The sequence below is a fragment of the Brachycentrus maculatus genome, unplaced genomic scaffold (assembly GCF_059751285.1).
Source record: "Brachycentrus maculatus isolate JH-2025_06_01 unplaced genomic scaffold, ASM5975128v1 h1tg000061l, whole genome shotgun sequence".
Lineage (NCBI taxonomy): Eukaryota > Metazoa > Arthropoda > Insecta > Trichoptera > Brachycentridae > Brachycentrus > Brachycentrus maculatus.
Window position 1 is genome coordinate 1,585,758 of NW_028280815.1, and position 18,591 is coordinate 1,604,348.

At 34.3% G+C, this 18,591-nt stretch overlaps 1 protein-coding gene across 2 annotated transcripts; it reads right to left on the reverse strand.

The window, feature by feature from the left end:
* Nucleotides 1-674: 674 nt before the first annotated feature.
* On the reverse strand, nt 675-17,648 carry LOC148311545 (uncharacterized). Of its 2 annotated transcripts, XM_088256356.1 has the most exons (17): nt 17,056-17,648; nt 16,077-16,136; nt 15,204-15,479; nt 13,905-13,967; nt 12,983-13,036; nt 12,007-12,087; nt 10,891-10,944; nt 9,639-9,695; nt 8,849-8,899; nt 7,879-8,037; nt 7,193-7,234; nt 6,519-6,593; nt 4,836-5,855; nt 3,734-3,835; nt 3,026-3,080; nt 2,378-2,564; nt 675-923 (listed from the first exon to the last, which is right to left on the reverse strand). In XM_088256356.1, exons 1-17 carry the CDS (start codon nt 17,381-17,383, stop codon nt 819-821), a joined length of 2,769 nt encoding a protein of 922 aa, XP_088112482.1. In that variant the 5' UTR covers nt 17,384-17,648; the 3' UTR covers nt 675-818. The 2 variants fall into 2 exon arrangements, with proteins under 2 accessions (XP_088112482.1, XP_088112484.1); XM_088256358.1 differs by lacking the exon at nt 12,983-13,036 and having other exon boundaries at nt 17,056-17,629.
* Nucleotides 17,649-18,591: the final 943 nt, after the last annotated feature.

Below are 18,591 nucleotides of genomic sequence, written 5' to 3' on the forward strand. Positions count from 1 at the left end.
AAAGTATGAAACTTTGCAAGTCAGAGGTTCTCAACATAAGATGTCGCCGGATATGTTTTTTTAACAATATTCTATTGAATATTTTTACAAACCTTTTGCATTGGAGTATATTATTCCAGCAGTGAATTTACCCATTTTGAAGATTTTGAGTTCTTCAAAAGAAATTGTATATTACTTTTTTTAACTGTACTCCTTTAAATAAAATAAATCAAGATGGCATCACGAACTAAAAAATAGATGCGCGCTGCCCGACCGGAGCTCCATAGACAAATGTACTTTGCCATAGACGTCACCGCGTCACCGCGTAAGAGCATGACGTCACCGGAAGCGCAGCATTAAATAGGCTGACCACGAAGAATTCATTCTCTCTCGCCATCTCATCGTGACCAGGTCGATCTACAGTTACCATTAGCCGTTTAGTGACTTCCATAAAATAATTAAAATCAAAAGTGTAACGTGGTCAGTGATCATTCTTTTATATTAAAATACTGTAGCATTAAGTATTTTATATCATTGTTAAATATTGCCAAATAAAAATGTGGATCAAGTAAGTGATTATCTAATTTAATTACCATCCCTTTATAAACGCATCTTAATGAGTGGAGGTTTGTGAGCGCATCGTAATCTGTGCAATCCGTTCACCCCCACAAACTGGCGACCTTCACAGCTGTAATTCCAAATCCTAAATAAAAGTTTTGATATAACACTCTTTGGCATATTTCTTTATATACATATGTATATCAGCATCTGATTTTAAATTATAGTATTTTTTTCTTAGAAGATGGAAATTATCTCTGCATATTTAAATATGTTTTCAGTTATAAATAGTCGTGGTCAATTTCCCAGAAACTGTCGTACAAGGCTTGTTGCTTTTCAGAATCTTCTTTGCTCTTAGTGTTACTTATTAAAGTTTTCAATTCGATCTGCAACAAAAAAATAAATTAGTGTTTTATTTAACCTTCCTCACCAAAAGGTTAAAGATTTTAAATCATTCCGCAAAGACTATATATTAGACGTTAATTACCTAAGTTTTCGATTTCAAATTTTACTTAAATTATTTATTGAAAAAAACAGATCTAAGTTCCTTTTTCTTTTAGACGTTTAACTCATGTAGTACATGTTTGCAAACTTTTTTCTTTTTCATCTTTTTTTTATTTTATTTTCTGTTAAAGAAGTAAAATTAGATTAAAACACTTTTAATCTAATTTTACTTCTTATAAAATGTATTGTGTTCTTGCCAGTGCCCTTTACCATGACCTAAAGTATAATGTATACTCAAACACAGGCCATGCCTTTGTGGGATCTTTTTTTGTATTTATATTATATATTTTTTGTACTTGTATTGTATTATATTATATTATATTATTTTTTCCTTGTTTTAAAAGAATTTAAAACAAAGAAGAATTTTTTATTCATTTTAGGGTCATTTTGCCGTTTTGCCATTTTGTCGTAACGTAACACGTTACGAATCGAGCGTTCAGGCAGTCAGTACAGCAAGCGAGCGCTTCATCCATAGTTTCGGATGCTCGCTGATGAGCATAGTTTCAGATGCTCGCGTCGTAACAACGACGTTAACAATGTTACGACATTACGTTACGACAAAATGCTCCAGCCAGTCACCACTCTTAAGTATCAAATAATTAGCATGCTCTGAAATGGGAGTATTTGAAAGGCCCCGGTATATTTATAGAATAATATCCACTTAGCCCCTTTTATCATATTTCTCTGCCAAAACTAGTGAATAGTAAGTACAAACGAGGGATGTAAAAAATTGGTAATTACTGTTACACATTCTTAAATGATTTTTTTCCCCTTTTTTCTTGCACTGTTATTTCAAACTCATGTAAAAAGGGAGTTAAGTGTACTTGTATATCTGATATTGTAGGAAAAAAACTTTATAAATGGGTACTGTATTTTTATGACTATAAGATGCACTTTTTTCATCAAAAAATTCCCTTCAAAATAAGGTGCGTCCAAAAATGTCCAGTATTTGTTTTTTAAATATGCCAGTCTTAAAAATGTCTATATTTTCAATGCCGCGGGAAACCTTTCTCTATCTGGCAACATTGTAGTGATGGGAATTGTACAATGAAAAATGTAGTCCACCACACAACAACACACATGCATTTGTAGTACACAAAAACACGCTACAATTGTGTCTAGCGATGTTTTCTGAGGTGAACACCCCCCTCACTCTTACAAGGATTCTATGAGAATCCCGTATACCGTAGTTTTAAAAATTTATACAAATTTAAGGTAGCGTAATACATTTTTTAAAAAATAAGTCCATAAAATATGTCATAATTGCACTGGATGGTGAAAATGTTACAAACGATTCAAAGGCCGATTTAAAATAAAATATAGTCAACATAAATACCATTATTTCATCCTTTTGTTTCAGTTGGCTCATCAAATTTTCATTAATATCCTCTAGTTCTTTATTTCTACTTCTTAAACTGTGGATGCTTGTAATATTATTTTTTGTCTCTTGTATGGCAATGTTGAACATTCTCAATGCTTTATTTGGGTCCAGCATATCTGACTGCACAAAGTCTGTCAGCTTACTGGAAAATAATACAATATATTGAATAAAATAGGTATAAACAAGAGTAAGCAATGGTAGTGTAATGGTCACCACGGTCGGCTATCGTTCTGGAGGTCCTGAGTTTGATTCCCAGGGGGGGAGTCAAATAAATACATGTGATTTTTGCACTCAAGATTTATTCAATATTACCCCTGGACTGGTACCTGAGGCGGGGTTGAGTTGTATTAAATACATACATATCACCGGGAGGGTAAGGTTAAAAAAAATTACATTCATTTGTGAATTATTCCTCCTGCTGACATTTCGGCTATCTTCATCACATCCGGGGCTCTTCTTTATTACGTTTGGTAATAAAGCGCCCTGAAGAAGGCCCCTATAATGATCACCAAAACATCGGCGGGAGGAATATGTATTCTACTATGTATTGAGTGAGGTTAGAAGAAGCAGAAGGAGGTTTTTAAAACGTTTAAAGACACTCACCTGAAGTTCTTATCATTGCAGAACACGTCTGAAAATGTAGGACTATCGGACAAATCTGAAAAGTAAATGAACTTTATAAATATTTACATTTTGACATCTCAACATAGATGAAGAAGAATATGGAAGTCTGGGTATTTACAGGGCTTATGCCTTTTAACAGGCTGATTAAGTGGTCAATTTATCATTTAATAACATACATTAAGTGTAACATTCACCACTCTATCCATGATTGACAACCACACTACCGTAGAACGGGGCAACTTGAACTTTGATGTGTTACTTGAGCCCAGTTCAAAAAAAGATTTGAATCTATATATTTGGTCTACAATAATGAATGTATCGACATGATTCATTGTTTCCCTGACAGGTGACACTTATTGTCACAATACTTCGATCGATACCACGATCTAAATATTTTTTTTGTACTGGGCTCAAGTAACACATCAAAGTTCAAGTTCTACGGTTCTCAAATTTTCGGAACTCCTAGATATATAATCAATCTCAAGACACAGTACATATGAGTTCATAACAGCCATCTATGCTAGATTGAGAAAGCTTTTGCTTAGCAGAGACCCAGAGACCCATGTAAAAGTAAGAAGAAAACCCAGATTTGTAAACAAGTATTTGGACACACTTAAAATGTTATGAATTATAAATATTATTCATTTATCTATTTTATCAACATTTCATATTCAATTTAACCCTCACCATGTTTTTTAGCAGGAGATTGCTTTAGGTTGACGTAAGAAATCTGATAGTTGGATTCTTCCAATTTTCTTCTTTTATTTGATCCTAACACGACCGGCACATCTGTAAAATAAAAGTATTAAATAATTTCACAACTAGACCAGGATGAGAGGAGTGGAGGAGTTATTCCGGATGGCGCAGGACCACCGAGCCTATGGCATAGGGATCACCAACTACGGGGAGACTTAACAAGGCACACAAAGAAGAAGAAGAAATACAAATATATAAATCTCATTGAAAACTAAATGCCACCTATATAATGCCTGCATCGTTCCTTGTTCTCTAATACGGCTGTGAGACATGGCACCTTACAAGGGCCCAGAGCAGCCGTATACTCAGCTTAGAGAATAGATGCCTGCCAAAGAATGATACAGAGTTTTAGGCGTGCGGTGGTTTGACTTTGCGAGGAACGACACAATACAGCATAGGACGCAGTAACCCATGGTCACAACCAGGCTTTTTTTTCCATGTAACGCGGTGGAACGGCATTCCGGCACCTTTTTTCACGGATAATATTTTTCTTCAAAATCAATTAGACGAAACAATGTTTGTGCTTACGTAATTACAATCTATATTCATATAACATGTCAAAATGATAAAATATGGTATTGTAATGAATATGTAAATGATATTATATTTAAAAAAAATTATTACAATTTAGTTCTGGGACCATTTCTGGTTTAAAAAACCCCTGGTTACAACCATCAAAAGGCTAATCAGTTAGCTAGGTCATGCACTTGGCATGCCTCCCGAGAGCCGCCGCTTGCCTCTGTTAACACATTGACTGCCAACTAAAAGATAACTCATAGAATGCGTTCTTTGCTAGGATGCCGAGTACGAGTTATCTCATACTGTGCCGTATTTACTTGCCATATTCCTGCAGCTACGATAAAATTCCTAGTACATATATCAGTGCTAATATGGATAGAACGAAAAATCAATGCTGCTTGCATGAAGAGAAAATTTATTAATAAATAAATAAAATTAACTTTTTAGACCGGAATTCTGAAATTGCTGTGGAAGTCAACCTGCTAAAAAAGAAATATATTTATTACAAACTCACCGGTATTCTTTTGCTGAAGACTGAAACTATTTTCATCCTGGTCCGCATCATACCCGGAAACAATGACAAAAGGTTTCAGTTCTTCAATCACTCCGTCAGAATTTCTACGTGTAACGTTAGATCGCTGAGCACCGAGAGGAGTGACATTACCATACAAATATCCGCTTCTGTCACCGCCACATTGTTGTTTTTGCATAGAAGAAGATTGGCGACGAATAACGACGTTCTGGGCATTATTTGATTTGGCGTCATCATGTGTGTTGTGCGGCCGAATCGCAACATTTCTGGCATTAGAATTTGTAAAAGTGTAGAGTGTTTCGGATGCAGGATTCATCCTGCTGTTTGAAGAAATTGGCGAAAAGTTAACGCGACGTTTTAAAATGACTTTTTTTTGACCTTTTGAAATGGGGGCTTCGACAAACGTTTCGGGACTGTCATTTTTGAAGTTGAGGGGTAAATCTGCGGGCGAAACTTCAACCGCTTTAGAAGAATCGAAGACTTCTTCTATTATAATACTGTCGTAGACATCATTCGATATCTCCGATATTTCCGTAGTTTCATTTTTAATAATTTCTGTTTCCATCAACTCATTTTTGATGTAGTGAAGATCAGACATGGAATCTTGCTCAGGTTCATTTTTAACTTCATAAGGATGTTTAAATATAATAGGAGTGTCGTCTCGAATATCACTTGACATTCTATGTGTTTTCGTTGAATCATATTGAACACACGTTGATTCTACGGGTACATCCGAGGGGTGTGATTTAGATTTTTCCAATTTAGGTTTATTTTTAGTACGGGAAGATTTCTTCCTTGCGTCCGGGCTGACAGTGTACTTCCTCACACTTTTATTATTAGATTTTGGCGGGGATTTCACCATTGCGGGAGTTTCAACCTTTTCATTTAGAGGAACCGATATATTTTTTAAGTAAGAAAATACTTTGGGGTCGATTGTTTCACTAGAGCACTGAATATTTCCAGGAATTGGATCGGAAACATTGCTCGGCATGGCCAATTCACCTGAAAATATTTAAGTAAGATTATTATAACAGTACATATCGGTTTTATAAAATAAAGCAACTTTGTGTTTAACCATTAGTACATGTTTGACCCTGATGATCACAAGGTTCTAGTCGAAACCGGTTGGAGAAAAAATGTACCAATAAAAAAAATGGTTGAACACAACATTGTTTTGTTTTATAAACTTTATAAAACGTGCCGCAAAGTATCTGCGAAAAACATTGATTAAAAAGTATACTGCGATCAGTATTAATGACGCAGTCCGTATTAAATGATGACCAAAAGTAATTTCTGGAATTTCTTAATTCACACACTACTTCACCAACTGCACTGGCTACACTTTCCTGAAAGGGTAGGGTATAAACTCTATCTTTTTTTAGAATAAATCAATGCTTAATACGGCTTCAGATTATATGTATAAAAAACCATAAATTCCACACAAATTAGCTGATAGTCGTCTCATGCTTGTCGGCTTTAACAACTCCCATGGATGAACCGATTTTACCAGCTCCCGACCGGCGCACCAAATTTGGAGGGTGTGACATTGCTGTTGCAAGAATGACGGCCCGGAATGCTTTTCCACCTTTTCCACTTTGGAAGGTTGGAAACAGAGTAAGAAAATGAGAGTGGGTGAAGTGGGTAGTAGAGGAAAAGATAACTCACCGGATCCTGAGGAGTTATCACTGTCGTAGCAATACAATTCTCCGATCTCAGTATTTTTCTTTGACGTTTCTGAAACTAGTAAGAAAAAAAGTGATGCTTAAATTATATCCCAGCCTCTGTAGTGTAGTGGTTAGCACGTTGCGCGACCCGATCTTGTTATCAAGATCTCTATTGATCTCAATATAAAGAAATAAGTTATAAGTATATTATTTTTTGACATCTCATCAAAGATGAAGAAGAATATGGAAGTCTGTGCATTTACGGGGCTGACGACCGTCATAGGCTGGTTTACTTCCATGAATTTGAGTAGTGTGGTTGTCAATAATGGGTAGAATTGGTGAATGTTACACGTGTGTAAAGTGATCTTTTAAACCAGCCTATGACGGTCGTTAGCCCCGTAAATGCCCAGACTTCCATATTCTTCTTCATCTTTGATGAGATGTCAAAAAATAATATAAAAATAACTCCTGTAATTGGAGATAATCCAGATTTTGTGAACAAGTATTTGGACACACTCAAAATGCTGTAAATAAGTTATAAGGTTAGAAAAAAATAATTTATTATTTATATTACTTAAATTTACTTGATTAATAATTACATTTTGATTGTCTTTGATTAGAAAAATAATATGTAAAAATAAATTGTGTGTTTTATAAAGAAAATTGTAAACTTACCATTTACAAATTCTGGCTCCAAAAATGGCAAAGGGGAAGGTTCTGCAGACAAACATTTGTATGTATAATCAGCATAATAGGAGAAATCTTGAGAAAATTGAGATACATGCTATTTGTAACTAAATTCTTTGCATGCATTGCCTCGGTGCTCCCCACAGATAATGTAAATTTTACAAATGTCTCGCAATCTAGGGTTAGAGTCCCATTATAAAAGACACAGAAAACATACCGTGTTTCGCCGCACTAAATAGTGACTTTGAAAGGGTGCAATTAATGCTGATGGGATAGCCCACAGATTTTCCATGCTTCATATCCGCAGAAAAGCGTTGATTTCAACTTAACTAGAGTTAACTCAATGGATAAAACAAAGAACAAAGATACCAGGAAAAAAACCAAAACAGAGATTATCATGAATCGTGTGGTAAAACTCAAATGGCAATCGGCAGAACATATTGCAAGACAGGACCTCACAAGATGGACCCCAAAAATTTTACAATGGAGACCTTGGGAGAACAAATGAGGTGTCGTAAGACCCCAAAGGAGATGGTCCGACGACATAGTCGCTGTGGGGGGTAGAAACTGGCTGCAAGCAGCAACCGACTGGAGGAAATGGAAAGAAGGGGAGGAGGCTTATGTCCAGAAGTGGAGGACAGAAGGCACATGAAAAAGAAGAAGAGCTAACTCACCTCTGTAAAAGAATAGTTCACTCATTTTAACAGATTCTACATAATTAAGGGATTTATATTCATCTTTCACTTCTACGGCTTTCTTTCCCTTTTTCGGCATAGTACGAGTAGATTGAGATTTGTTCTTTTTTTTTGGAAGAATAAAGGATCGTGCGGGTTCTGAAAATTTTAAAAATAAATATTATACAGGGGCAATGATTATTATAAAGGCTGATAAATTTCACACATCGCTTAGTCCAGCCGATATAAAACTATTATTGTTTACTAAAATTTTACTTGGCAAATACCACTATTTATTAAAATCTATTGCGACTTGATGCATTCTCCCCAATATATAATTAAAATGTAACTTTGTTTTAAAATCCCTATAATTTTTTTATTATAACTAACGAAGCTAACTGCTTCATTATCAAGACTGATTAATACTAAATTTAAATTATAAATTACATTCCCCAACATTATCAAACAATGTTTGTTCATACATATAACAACAATACCATAGAAATCTCAAAAATTATTCATACGAAACTTCAAAATTTTTAAAGAATTGAAATTGATAAAAATATAAATAATAATAAACCCAAAATTAAAAATGACAATGACTCAAGCCTGTTGTCCATGTTTCCACTGATAAAAAAATAATAAATAGAAAACTAACAAATAAAAATGTGAAACAGCTCCCACCCAACCTTCATTCATCAACATCCCAAGGGCATAACCCTTCAATGTAGACTTTTGCTTCACATACGGTGTTTGATAATGATGTATTTACCGAGTAAAATTTTTAAATAAAAAAACGATTGATTTTACCACAAAATTATTCAATTAATAAAATAATTATTATTAGTTTGAACTATTTCAGTTGCAACATGCTGTAATGCAACTTTGATGCTATGAAATATATTTGATATAGTTTCTTCTTTAGATTGGCAGTAAATTCAGATATTACATATTATAATATTCCACTTACTAGGTGTGATGGTTTTCGCCCCCTTGGAATGATTTCTTCGGGTTGCATTAGCTGGAATAATGCAAAAGATTCATTACATATATTTTCAACCTAACACAAATGCGTCTATGAGATTCAGTGTCTTGTTTACCAATGAGTGCGGAGAGAATAAAAAATAAGGAAATCACTAAGAGATATTGATTGTTGATAAATAATATAAGGCAAGTTGGTCTTTAGAAAGTTTAAACTTTCAATGCTTTCCAAGAATATACCTACAGCAAACAACAACAACAAAACGGGTTGTGGTCCTGTGATAAGTGTCGCGGACTCTTGCGTCAGAGTTTCTGGGTTCGAACCCACTCTACCACAATTTGATACCTATTTTTACTAACCCTTTCCAGTCCCCCAAAATTAAAAAAAAATCTAGGTAGACAGTAACATTCCAATTGGAAAAATATTTTGTCCTCTGCTTTTGAATTTAAATAATTAATACTAATGATGAAAAAAAAGTCGAATAACATCCGACATGGGACCTAAGAGGAAAATATCGATGTCTAATGAGATTCGACATTGGAACAGTAAAGGTTAATGAGCTGCTTAGGCTCAAAGACAATATGTAGTATGAAATTGAAGTAATTTGTAGTTAATAAATACACTAAATTTTATCATTTTTTTTAAATAAACAAAACAATAATTTCAGTGGCTACCAACAATGAGAGTTTGAGGTTATGTAGTATATGTTAAACAGTTTATTTCTTGGGTTGGTAGTAATTTTGTCAATTGTATATTATTATTATTATACTCTACTCACTAGGCATTGGTTTGACGGTTTCCGCCATCTTGGATTGATCCTTCTTTGTTATATTAGCTGTAATAATGCAAAACATTTATTATTTTAACTGTCAGTGTTAAGCAAACTCCAAATTTCCTTTTCAAACAATTCAGATAAACATAAGGCATAGCCTGTGCATGGGCATACAATATAGTACAACATATTTATTGATTTGGCGTTTAATTTGTATAACTCCATTTTATTTTTGTATTAATTTCCGATCATTCGTTTGTAAATGCCAAAACTAGGCGAAACAATTGACACAATATTCATTTTTATATGTTTGAAATAAAATACAACTAAATAGATTAAAAAAATCTGTGTTTGATTTAAAAATTAATACATAATACAACATACATGGTTTAAAGTTAATTGAAGTCATTTAACCCTTAATTAGTCGCATGGGGTCAAAGCAATTTCGCATAAAAAATTTAGCATTTTCTGCTTCGCATTTGATATTTAGTTCATGTTATTTCTTTTAAATATGATAAAAGCACTTTAATAATAAGCAAGTTTTACTATATTATATTTTTAATAAATAATAAGCAGTTGTGTATTTTCTTTGTGCGAGTAATTAAGGGTTAAATCAGAAAAAGGGGTATAAAAACAAGAACTACAAATATTAAAGAAAAGCAGTAAAATAAGAGATAATCAAAATAAACTAAATGTTAAAAAGAAGTAAAAAATATTTATTAAATGTAAGAAATCAATATTGAATAATCAATGTTACCCTGGACTGGTACCTGAAGCGGAGGGCTGATCACCTTTCCTTCATATGTTTACGATCAAGATAACACTGCGTTTATATGATGCAGTGCCCTATGCATCATAGGGATGCGGATAAGGGTTTGAAATGAAAAGAAATCATAAATTTATACAAATTTGAATTTTTTCAAGAAATTCATTCATTTGCGTTTGGCTACCGTGCTGGAGGTCCCGGGTTCGATTCCCAGGGGAGTCGAAATAAATATGGGTGATTTTCACTATCATATCACTATAATATCACCCTGGACTGGTAGTCCAGGGTGATATTAAATATTAATAATAAAATAAAGATTATTATTATAATGATATAAATAAAGATTATTAAATAAAACGAGAAACGCAAGGCTGATCACTTTGCCTTCATGCATTTAACGATTAAGATAACGCTGCTTCTATATGATGCAGTGCCCTATGCACCATCGGGTGTAGACAGGGGTTACAAGAATAAGAAAATGATGAAACTTACACCCATCACCTGAATCTGACGAGTCCTTCCTTATATTTTCATTTCCCGACTTTCCTAAAAGAAAAACAAAAGAGATTATTATTATTACTAACATTCATTTCATAAATCCATATTTGCTTCCTATAAGAGTTCGTAAGCCCCGTAAATATACAGGCTTCCATATTCTTCTTCGTCTTTGTTGAGATGTCCAAGTGGAGAAACCCAGATTTGTGAGCAGGAATTTGGACACGACCAAAAATGTTGTGAATAAAATAATCTAGTCCAATTGTAAGCCGCATAATAATTGAAAATCATGTTTTCAGGCGTCTCCCAGTATGTAAAATAATCCCATTAAGATCATGCATGCATCTAAATAAAAGCGTCGCTACAAAAAAAAAATAAAGCTTTCTCAAACCAACCGTAGATGGCTAAAGTAAACTCAAATATAAAGCGTCTGGGAGATTTATAATATATGAAGGAGTTGCAAAAATTTGAGAAGTGTGGTTGTCAATCAAGTGTGGTTGTGGTAGAATGATGAGTGTTACGTCATCACTTGATGAGTGTTAAGTCATCACTTTACACGTGTGTAAAGTGATGACTTAACCAGACTATGACAGGTCGTAAGCCGTGGAAATACCCAGACTTCCATATTATTCTTCATCTATCTTGAGATCAATGTATTATTTGTATTAATTCACACTGTATTAATGGACACACTCAAAATGTAATGTTAACAAATTAACTGGTCAAATTATAAGCTAAAAATAAAAATAAAAATGGTATTTTGTAGTGTTTCTCGAGTATGTAAATATAATCCAGGATTCAGACCTCACATAAAAATTAAAGAGTTTCTGCTTAACAAAAAGCTTCTCTCATCTCATCGTAGATGCCTCCAGTGAAATTGTTGTTAATTCAAACAGTTTGTTTCGAAATTAATTAATATACTCAGAAGTTCCAAGAATCAGAGTAGTGTGGTTGTCAATCATGGGTAGAATTGGTGAACGTTACACGCGTGTAAAGCGATCCCTTAAACCAGCTTATGACGGTCGTCAGTACCGTAAATGCCCAGACTTCGATTTCCTTCTTCATCTTTGATGAGATGTAAAAAATAATATGACAAAAAAATAGATATCTCACCACTTTTACTGTGGATAAATGGTGTGATCTCAAAGTGGAGCATTTTATGTTGTTGGCCATCGCTCAGAGAAGTCTTTTGGACTGAAACAAATAAAGATATTTGATGATTAAAGAAAACACTTCGTTTTTTACCACTTGAGTTTTATTATAGACTACATGTTTCAGAAGTTAAACTTCCATCATTCAGGTCTGTATTTATTATACAGACCTGAATAATGGAAGTTTAACTTCTGAAACATGTAGTCTATAATAAAACTCATGTGGTAAAAAACGAAGTGTTTTCTTTAATCATTGTAACATGTCCTACCACAAAGTTAATGCCGAAACAATAAATAAAAGATATTTGATATTTTGCTTAAAAATGTAGAATCATTTGAAATGTAAATATATAGGGTCCGCCAAATAACTTTTTTTTTTTTGAAAATGGGGCGCAAAACATCGAGTGTAGCTTCGGCTGTGTGGCACGTAGCGCCGTCCTGTTGAAACCAAATGTTGCCAATATCCTCCTCTTCAATTTTTGTGAACAAAAATCCGTTCAACATGGCCCGATAACGATCGCCATTGACTAACGGCCACTCCTTGCTCATTTTCAAAGAAAAATGGCCCAATTATGCCTCTGGACCAAAATCCGCACCAAACAGTGACTCGTTTTGGGTGTACCGGCTTTTCAATGTATGCGTGCGGGTTTTCTGTGCCCCAAATACGACAATTTTGCTTGTTTACATACCCGCCAAGATCAAAATGAGCTTCATCCGAAAAGATGATTTTTTTGGCAAAATCGGCATCTTCTGTAAGTCGAATGTCGCAATATTTCCCAGCGTTGTTCAAGCGTATACACAACCATATTCGCTCAGCGGAAGGATAAAACTAATTATCTGTCAAATCAGACATGAGCTAAGTGTTACCATTCACGAAATAAGCACTAGTTGAAAAAAAAAACTTTAGATGGCGGACCCTATATTTAAAAAAAACTTACCATTGCTCACACATTTTACATTATTCGTAGTAGAGCTTAGTGAATAGACAAAATCTAGAAAGAATTTAAAAAAACATTAAAAATTGGATATGTATATTAAATTAACAGTTGATAGTATTAAGCCGCTTGTGCACTACACGGAATTTTACTGTCCGGCAGGCCGATTTTGAAAAATAAAAGAGACTACGACAGTTTAGCGTGATCCAATTTACGCGCAACGTGTTCACGCACCGATCAAGAGCACCCATCCAAAGAAAGATGGACAAAAGCACAAGCCAATCCAAGCCAATCGTCGTTTTATCACGCTGACTGAAGTACCGGACAGTAAGATTCCGTGTAGTGCACAAACGCCCTTACAGATATAAATAATAATAAAACAATTGTAGTTTATGTTGTAAATGCAACTTTATCCAGTTGATATTTGTTAAAGGATCTAAATTTTCAAATGAAATTTTTAAAAGAACTGCAGTTCAATAAAACACAATTTTTTTTGTTGACATTTTAACAAAGATGAAGAATATGGAAGTCTAGGCATTTACAGGGCTCACTCGAAACACAGTTTGCGAGAGTTCACCAGAGACATATATGGTGGGATGAAGAAAGTGGTCCGAGTTTGATCAATACATCTAGAAGTTTCAAGAATTTGAGTAGTGTGGTTGTCAATCATGGGTGGAATTGGTGAGTGTTACACATGTGTAAAGTGATCACTTAAACCAGACTATGCCGGTTGTAAGCCCTGTAAATGCCTAGACATCCATATTATTTATCTTCATCTATGTTGAGATGTCAAAAACAATGACAAATAACTATTATTTTTTCATTGCGTTGATATCTGCTGTGCCCTATGTACCATTTGGACCGCATAAGGGTAAGAAGAAGAAAAACATTGGCATAAGAATTTCTTAAAAGGCTTATATATTACCTTCTTCCTTTTGTGGCATAAATGGAGTTATTTCGAGTATCAATTTTCGGTTTTCCAATGAATCTAAAAAAAAACATATTTAATGAAGCATAGAGAATAAATATATAATAAAGCATAGAGAATAAACATATAATGAATCATAGAGAATAAATATAAAATGAAGTGTAGAGAATAAAAGCACAACAAAGCATAGTAAAAAATATTTTTAAAAGCTACATACAGTAGCGAGCACTCAAATCTTTGCAGACTGAAAATATCGTTTTTTTTAAATAATATTTTTTGTTATTGTGATGTCTTGATAGATTTCCAAATTATTAAACAACACTGTTTAAAGATGATATACCATAAAAATTGCCTATATAGCGACCAAAAATTTTTATTTAATAATTTTATAGTTTATTTGTAGATTTTCGATTTTGTCACACAAAAATCAAAAAACTCATATGATAAAAAAAACACATTTATTTCAAATAAAATTATATAGGTACATAACACTTTCAATTATAAAAAACCAACAAAACCAGTACCTAATTATTGTTGTTCCTCCTGTTTTTATTCCTGCTTCAATCCGTTTTGGCATGGATTTTACCAAATTTTGTATATAGTCTTGGGAAAAATTTCAAACCGCACCTTTACGATACTGTTTTTAAGGTTTTTCTTCAACGAAGGCTTCAGATTATGTATTTCGATTGCCATTTTATGACACAAGTTCTTAACAAATCTTACACAAATATTTCAATTTCATACTATTTCTGTGAGCCTAAGCGGCTCATTATTAGAAATAGGTATCAAATTGTGGTAGAGTGGGTTCGAACCGAGAAACTGTGACTTAAGAGTCCGCGACACTAACCACGGGACCACAACCCGACACAGCCCTCTTGTGCTTGGAGAGGGACTTAAAAAAACTAACTAACTAACTAACCATCACGCCGCTTCTCCGCAGGGGTAGGCAGAGAGAAAGCGCCACACCACTCTGTCCTTGCAAACATTCTTCGCCTCTTCCACATTCGTGCATCTCCTCATACATACCCGCCGATTGTGACGACTCTTAACCTGACCACTTTCAAGTATTTAGCATACCTGTTCGTGCCATGTTTTTCTCGGTCTTCCTCTTAAACTTAAACATATTTATTTGAGAGACTTAAACTTATTACATATTTATTGTTAGTAATATAATTTACTTTTACTATAGTTTTTTTTCTTGGAGTATGGAAGTATGTTTTTTTTGGCAAAATATAATGAAAATAATGAGTTTTTCCTGAATGACAATATGTTTATTTTATATTATTTAACTCTTACCATTATCAGGTTGCAAAGCTGGAAGGACATCCAATAACTTTGGCATTTGATTTTTACATTCCGAATCATACTTGACTACAGATCCCACCAGGTCGATGCCTGACATAAGAGGTGTTGGCTCTTTGGCTCCCGTGTCTGGCAGACTCTCCATCTCAGATTCGGCTGCCTGAATCTCTAATAAATTCGAAATATTTTGCTCACTTTCTGCAATGGGCACAAACTCCAACAACCGAGAAGTCGCTTCAGCTTCCGTGACTATTAAAATCTCCATCTGATCTGTAATGCATGAAAAAAAAAAAATAATTAACGAATATACACACAACATTGACAGGCGCTGAGGCGTAGTTGGGTAGACGCTTGACTGTGAAACTGGCGTCGCGGGTTCGATTCCCGCCAAGTGCAAAATAAATTCAAGATTTATTTTCAATTGGTCTGGGTGTTTGTGATGTATTTTTCACATTTACCTTCCCTACCCTTACTATTCTACCTGCAGACAAGCCTCTAATAGAGGCTTTGCGGGTTATTCCTTTAAAAAAAAAAAAATTTTAGGCATCATGATCTTCATTTCAGATGCTAATGTAAATTCAATCAAATAACATTTTTGACATCCCAACATAGATGAAGAAGAATATGGAAGTCGGGGAATTTACAAGGCTTATGACCTGTCACAGGCAGGTTAAGTGATCACTTTACTAGTCACAGACTAGCGATATATACTAGCGATATATATACTAGCAATAGAATAAGTAGCTGTAGCTGTAAAATTTAGTACAAAAAAGGAGTAGGATCAGGTAATGTGTTAAGGGGGAAGAGATATAGTCTTATGATTAATAATTTCTTGCCTTAAATATAATAAAAAAAATAAGATATTACCTTCTGTGTCTGAGAATGGTGTATCATCAGATTGTGGACTATTTGATGGTTCGTAAAATACTACAAAAAAAAGAATAGTTACATTAAAAACAACAAAAAAGTGGATAAAGTATGTAGATTGTGTCCCAGATTATTGTGTGGTGCCTCATCCGGCCCCGACCACCATAGATGAAATGATGGTGATGAACCATAGATGTACAGCGAATGAACGCGACGTCACCGCGCCATCGCTGACCAGCGTGACGTCACCACGCGAAAGACCTATAAAAGGGCTGACAACGGAAGGTACTATAAACTCATGCCTCTAGCGAGGTAGTCAGTGTTTTTGCCTAGAATTTTCACTCATGAATTACATGAAATTATAGTAACTTTAAACATGAAGAGTAAATCCACTCACGAGTAGGCGTGGCTATGAAATATAAAGTTGAAGCTCAGGCTTATCATGTCCCTACTCAGGTAGGGACATGATAACCGGTGTTGCGTAAGCCGTAGCTATATTTCAGAGTCACTTGGACGTAGGTAATTAAAAAAAAAAACGGATGGTACATTCTCTCTCGTCATCTTGCCACCAGCGTGAACTGCCGCTACATTAGTGCATTAGGACTAAAATTTGTAATTTTAATTAATTTTGTGAATATAAATATTTGAAAAATCAAGTAAGTCTATTAATTAAATTTCCATCCATTTTTAAAACGCAGCTTCTGAGGAGCAACTAGTGGAGACGTGGATGCACGTAATTAGTGCAACACCCGTCCCCATAATTAGTTTCAACAAATATCTTGTCTTCTTCAGGGATGAACAGATACTATATTCATCCATTTATTCTTTATCTATGGATAAAACATTTGTAAACGAACAAGCTTTTTTTAAATTGCTTCATGGGTAAATAAATTTCATGTATGGTGATTAATTATAAATAAAGTCATATAAAAATTCACCCAGTTAAGTAAAAAAGTAAAATAAAATAGCAAAATTTTACCTTCTTCGATTTCTGCACCCAACGGAATACATATTTCGTCTTGTTTCGGATCTGGGAAATCTGGAAAATTGTCTATACCTGGCAGATAAGCATCGGGTGTGGCAAAATTAAGCAGAACGTTACTCTCATCTCTTTGTTTCCTGGTAAAATGCCTGTCACACACTCGCAACTTCGAGTCCGCGTCAGGCGGGTCCTCTAATAAGTCGAAGCATCCTATGCGCCAGATCCACTCTCGAAAACAGCTTTCTTTTGTCTTATAACATGGGAACGCGTGTCTATTGGAAGCAGTATCCACGCAACCAGGAATAGCACAATGAATATCCCGCATGTTCTTAGTTTAAATAGTACGTTTTCAAAGTAAAATAAAGTCCTTTACAATTGCAGAAATGTAGGTTAACTACTTGCGGTATTGATTTAAAGATAATTTAGTTTTATCGGAATATTTCACTTTTATTTAACTTAGTTTCTCTAAGTTACAAAATAAGTGCCACTTTGTAAAATACTTATTTTTTAAAAGAAAATAAAATACGATGTTGAAAATAAACAACTTTGACATATTTCACAATTTTGACACATTCTAATTCGTTTTCTATGGAGTTTTGGGATTGCGTTCATAAACATCCTACAACAATATTTATCTATACACCAGAGATGACATAAGGGTAGGTAACTTCATTATGTAGGTTTCGTTCAGATGGTTTCCGACTGATGCATTTAAGGGGTAATTTTTTTCTACTTTTTTGACATATAAAAATGTTAGTTAATTGACGAGTCACCGAGATTTTTGTTTACCGGTTTCGAGACGTACCCGTCTCTTCGTCAGGACAATTCGTCTGAGAATCCAGGCAATATGGGTGATTTTTATTATTATTATGGGAATTGCATTTATTATTTACCTTGTTTATTATATACAAAGTTTATAGATCATAAAGTGGGTTTTATTTCTTGTAACTTAAAAAACTGTTTTTTTTAATCTGTGCTGGGAATAGGAGGGATAATCTAATGTAGGCCAATCAGGAACTTCTTAGCATTTACTCATTACATGTAAAACTCCTCGGGAGAAGCCAGACTGTTGACTGTCGTCAACAGACCTTACGTTCCACTAGAAGAGGGTTCGGCATTTTGTGTCCTAGCTTGATTTATTGTACCAATGTCCTTCACATAGTTTATGGATGTTCATTCAATAATGCATGGTGAATATTACACGACTATTGCCCGGTCATGAGTCCCGCGAATGTTCAGACTTTCATATTCCCTTCTGATTAAAAAGATGCTTGGTCTCTGTTGAGACATTTAACATATGGTGAATTATATTTTTCACTATCTGTACCCAACCACGCATCATAATGGAAAAATACATATTATTAAAAAATCCAGGTAGACAATTATACATTCCAATGGGTAAAAGTTCATTTGCCCTCTGCTCCACATTTTCACTCGTATCTACTGTTGTAATAGATACGACTGAAAAAATGTGAAGTCGCATTTTAACTTCATAATACTAATGATGAAAAAATGTTTAATAACATTCGACAT

Excerpts from the sequence above, each read along its gene's own strand:
- LOC148311545 (XM_088256356.1), bottom strand. The coding sequence starts at position 17,383 with ATGCGGGATATTCATTGTGCTATTCCTGGTTGCGTGGATACTGCTTCC. Across the intron at positions 16,137-17,055 it reads GGGTGCAGAAATCGAAGAAG|TATTTTACGAACCATCAAAT; the intron begins GTAAAATTTTGC and ends TTTTTTTTGTAG. Across the intron at positions 3,836-4,835 it reads TCTTCAGCAAAAGAATACCG|ATGTGCCGGTCGTGTTAGGA; the intron begins GTGAGTTTGTAA and ends TTTATTTTACAG.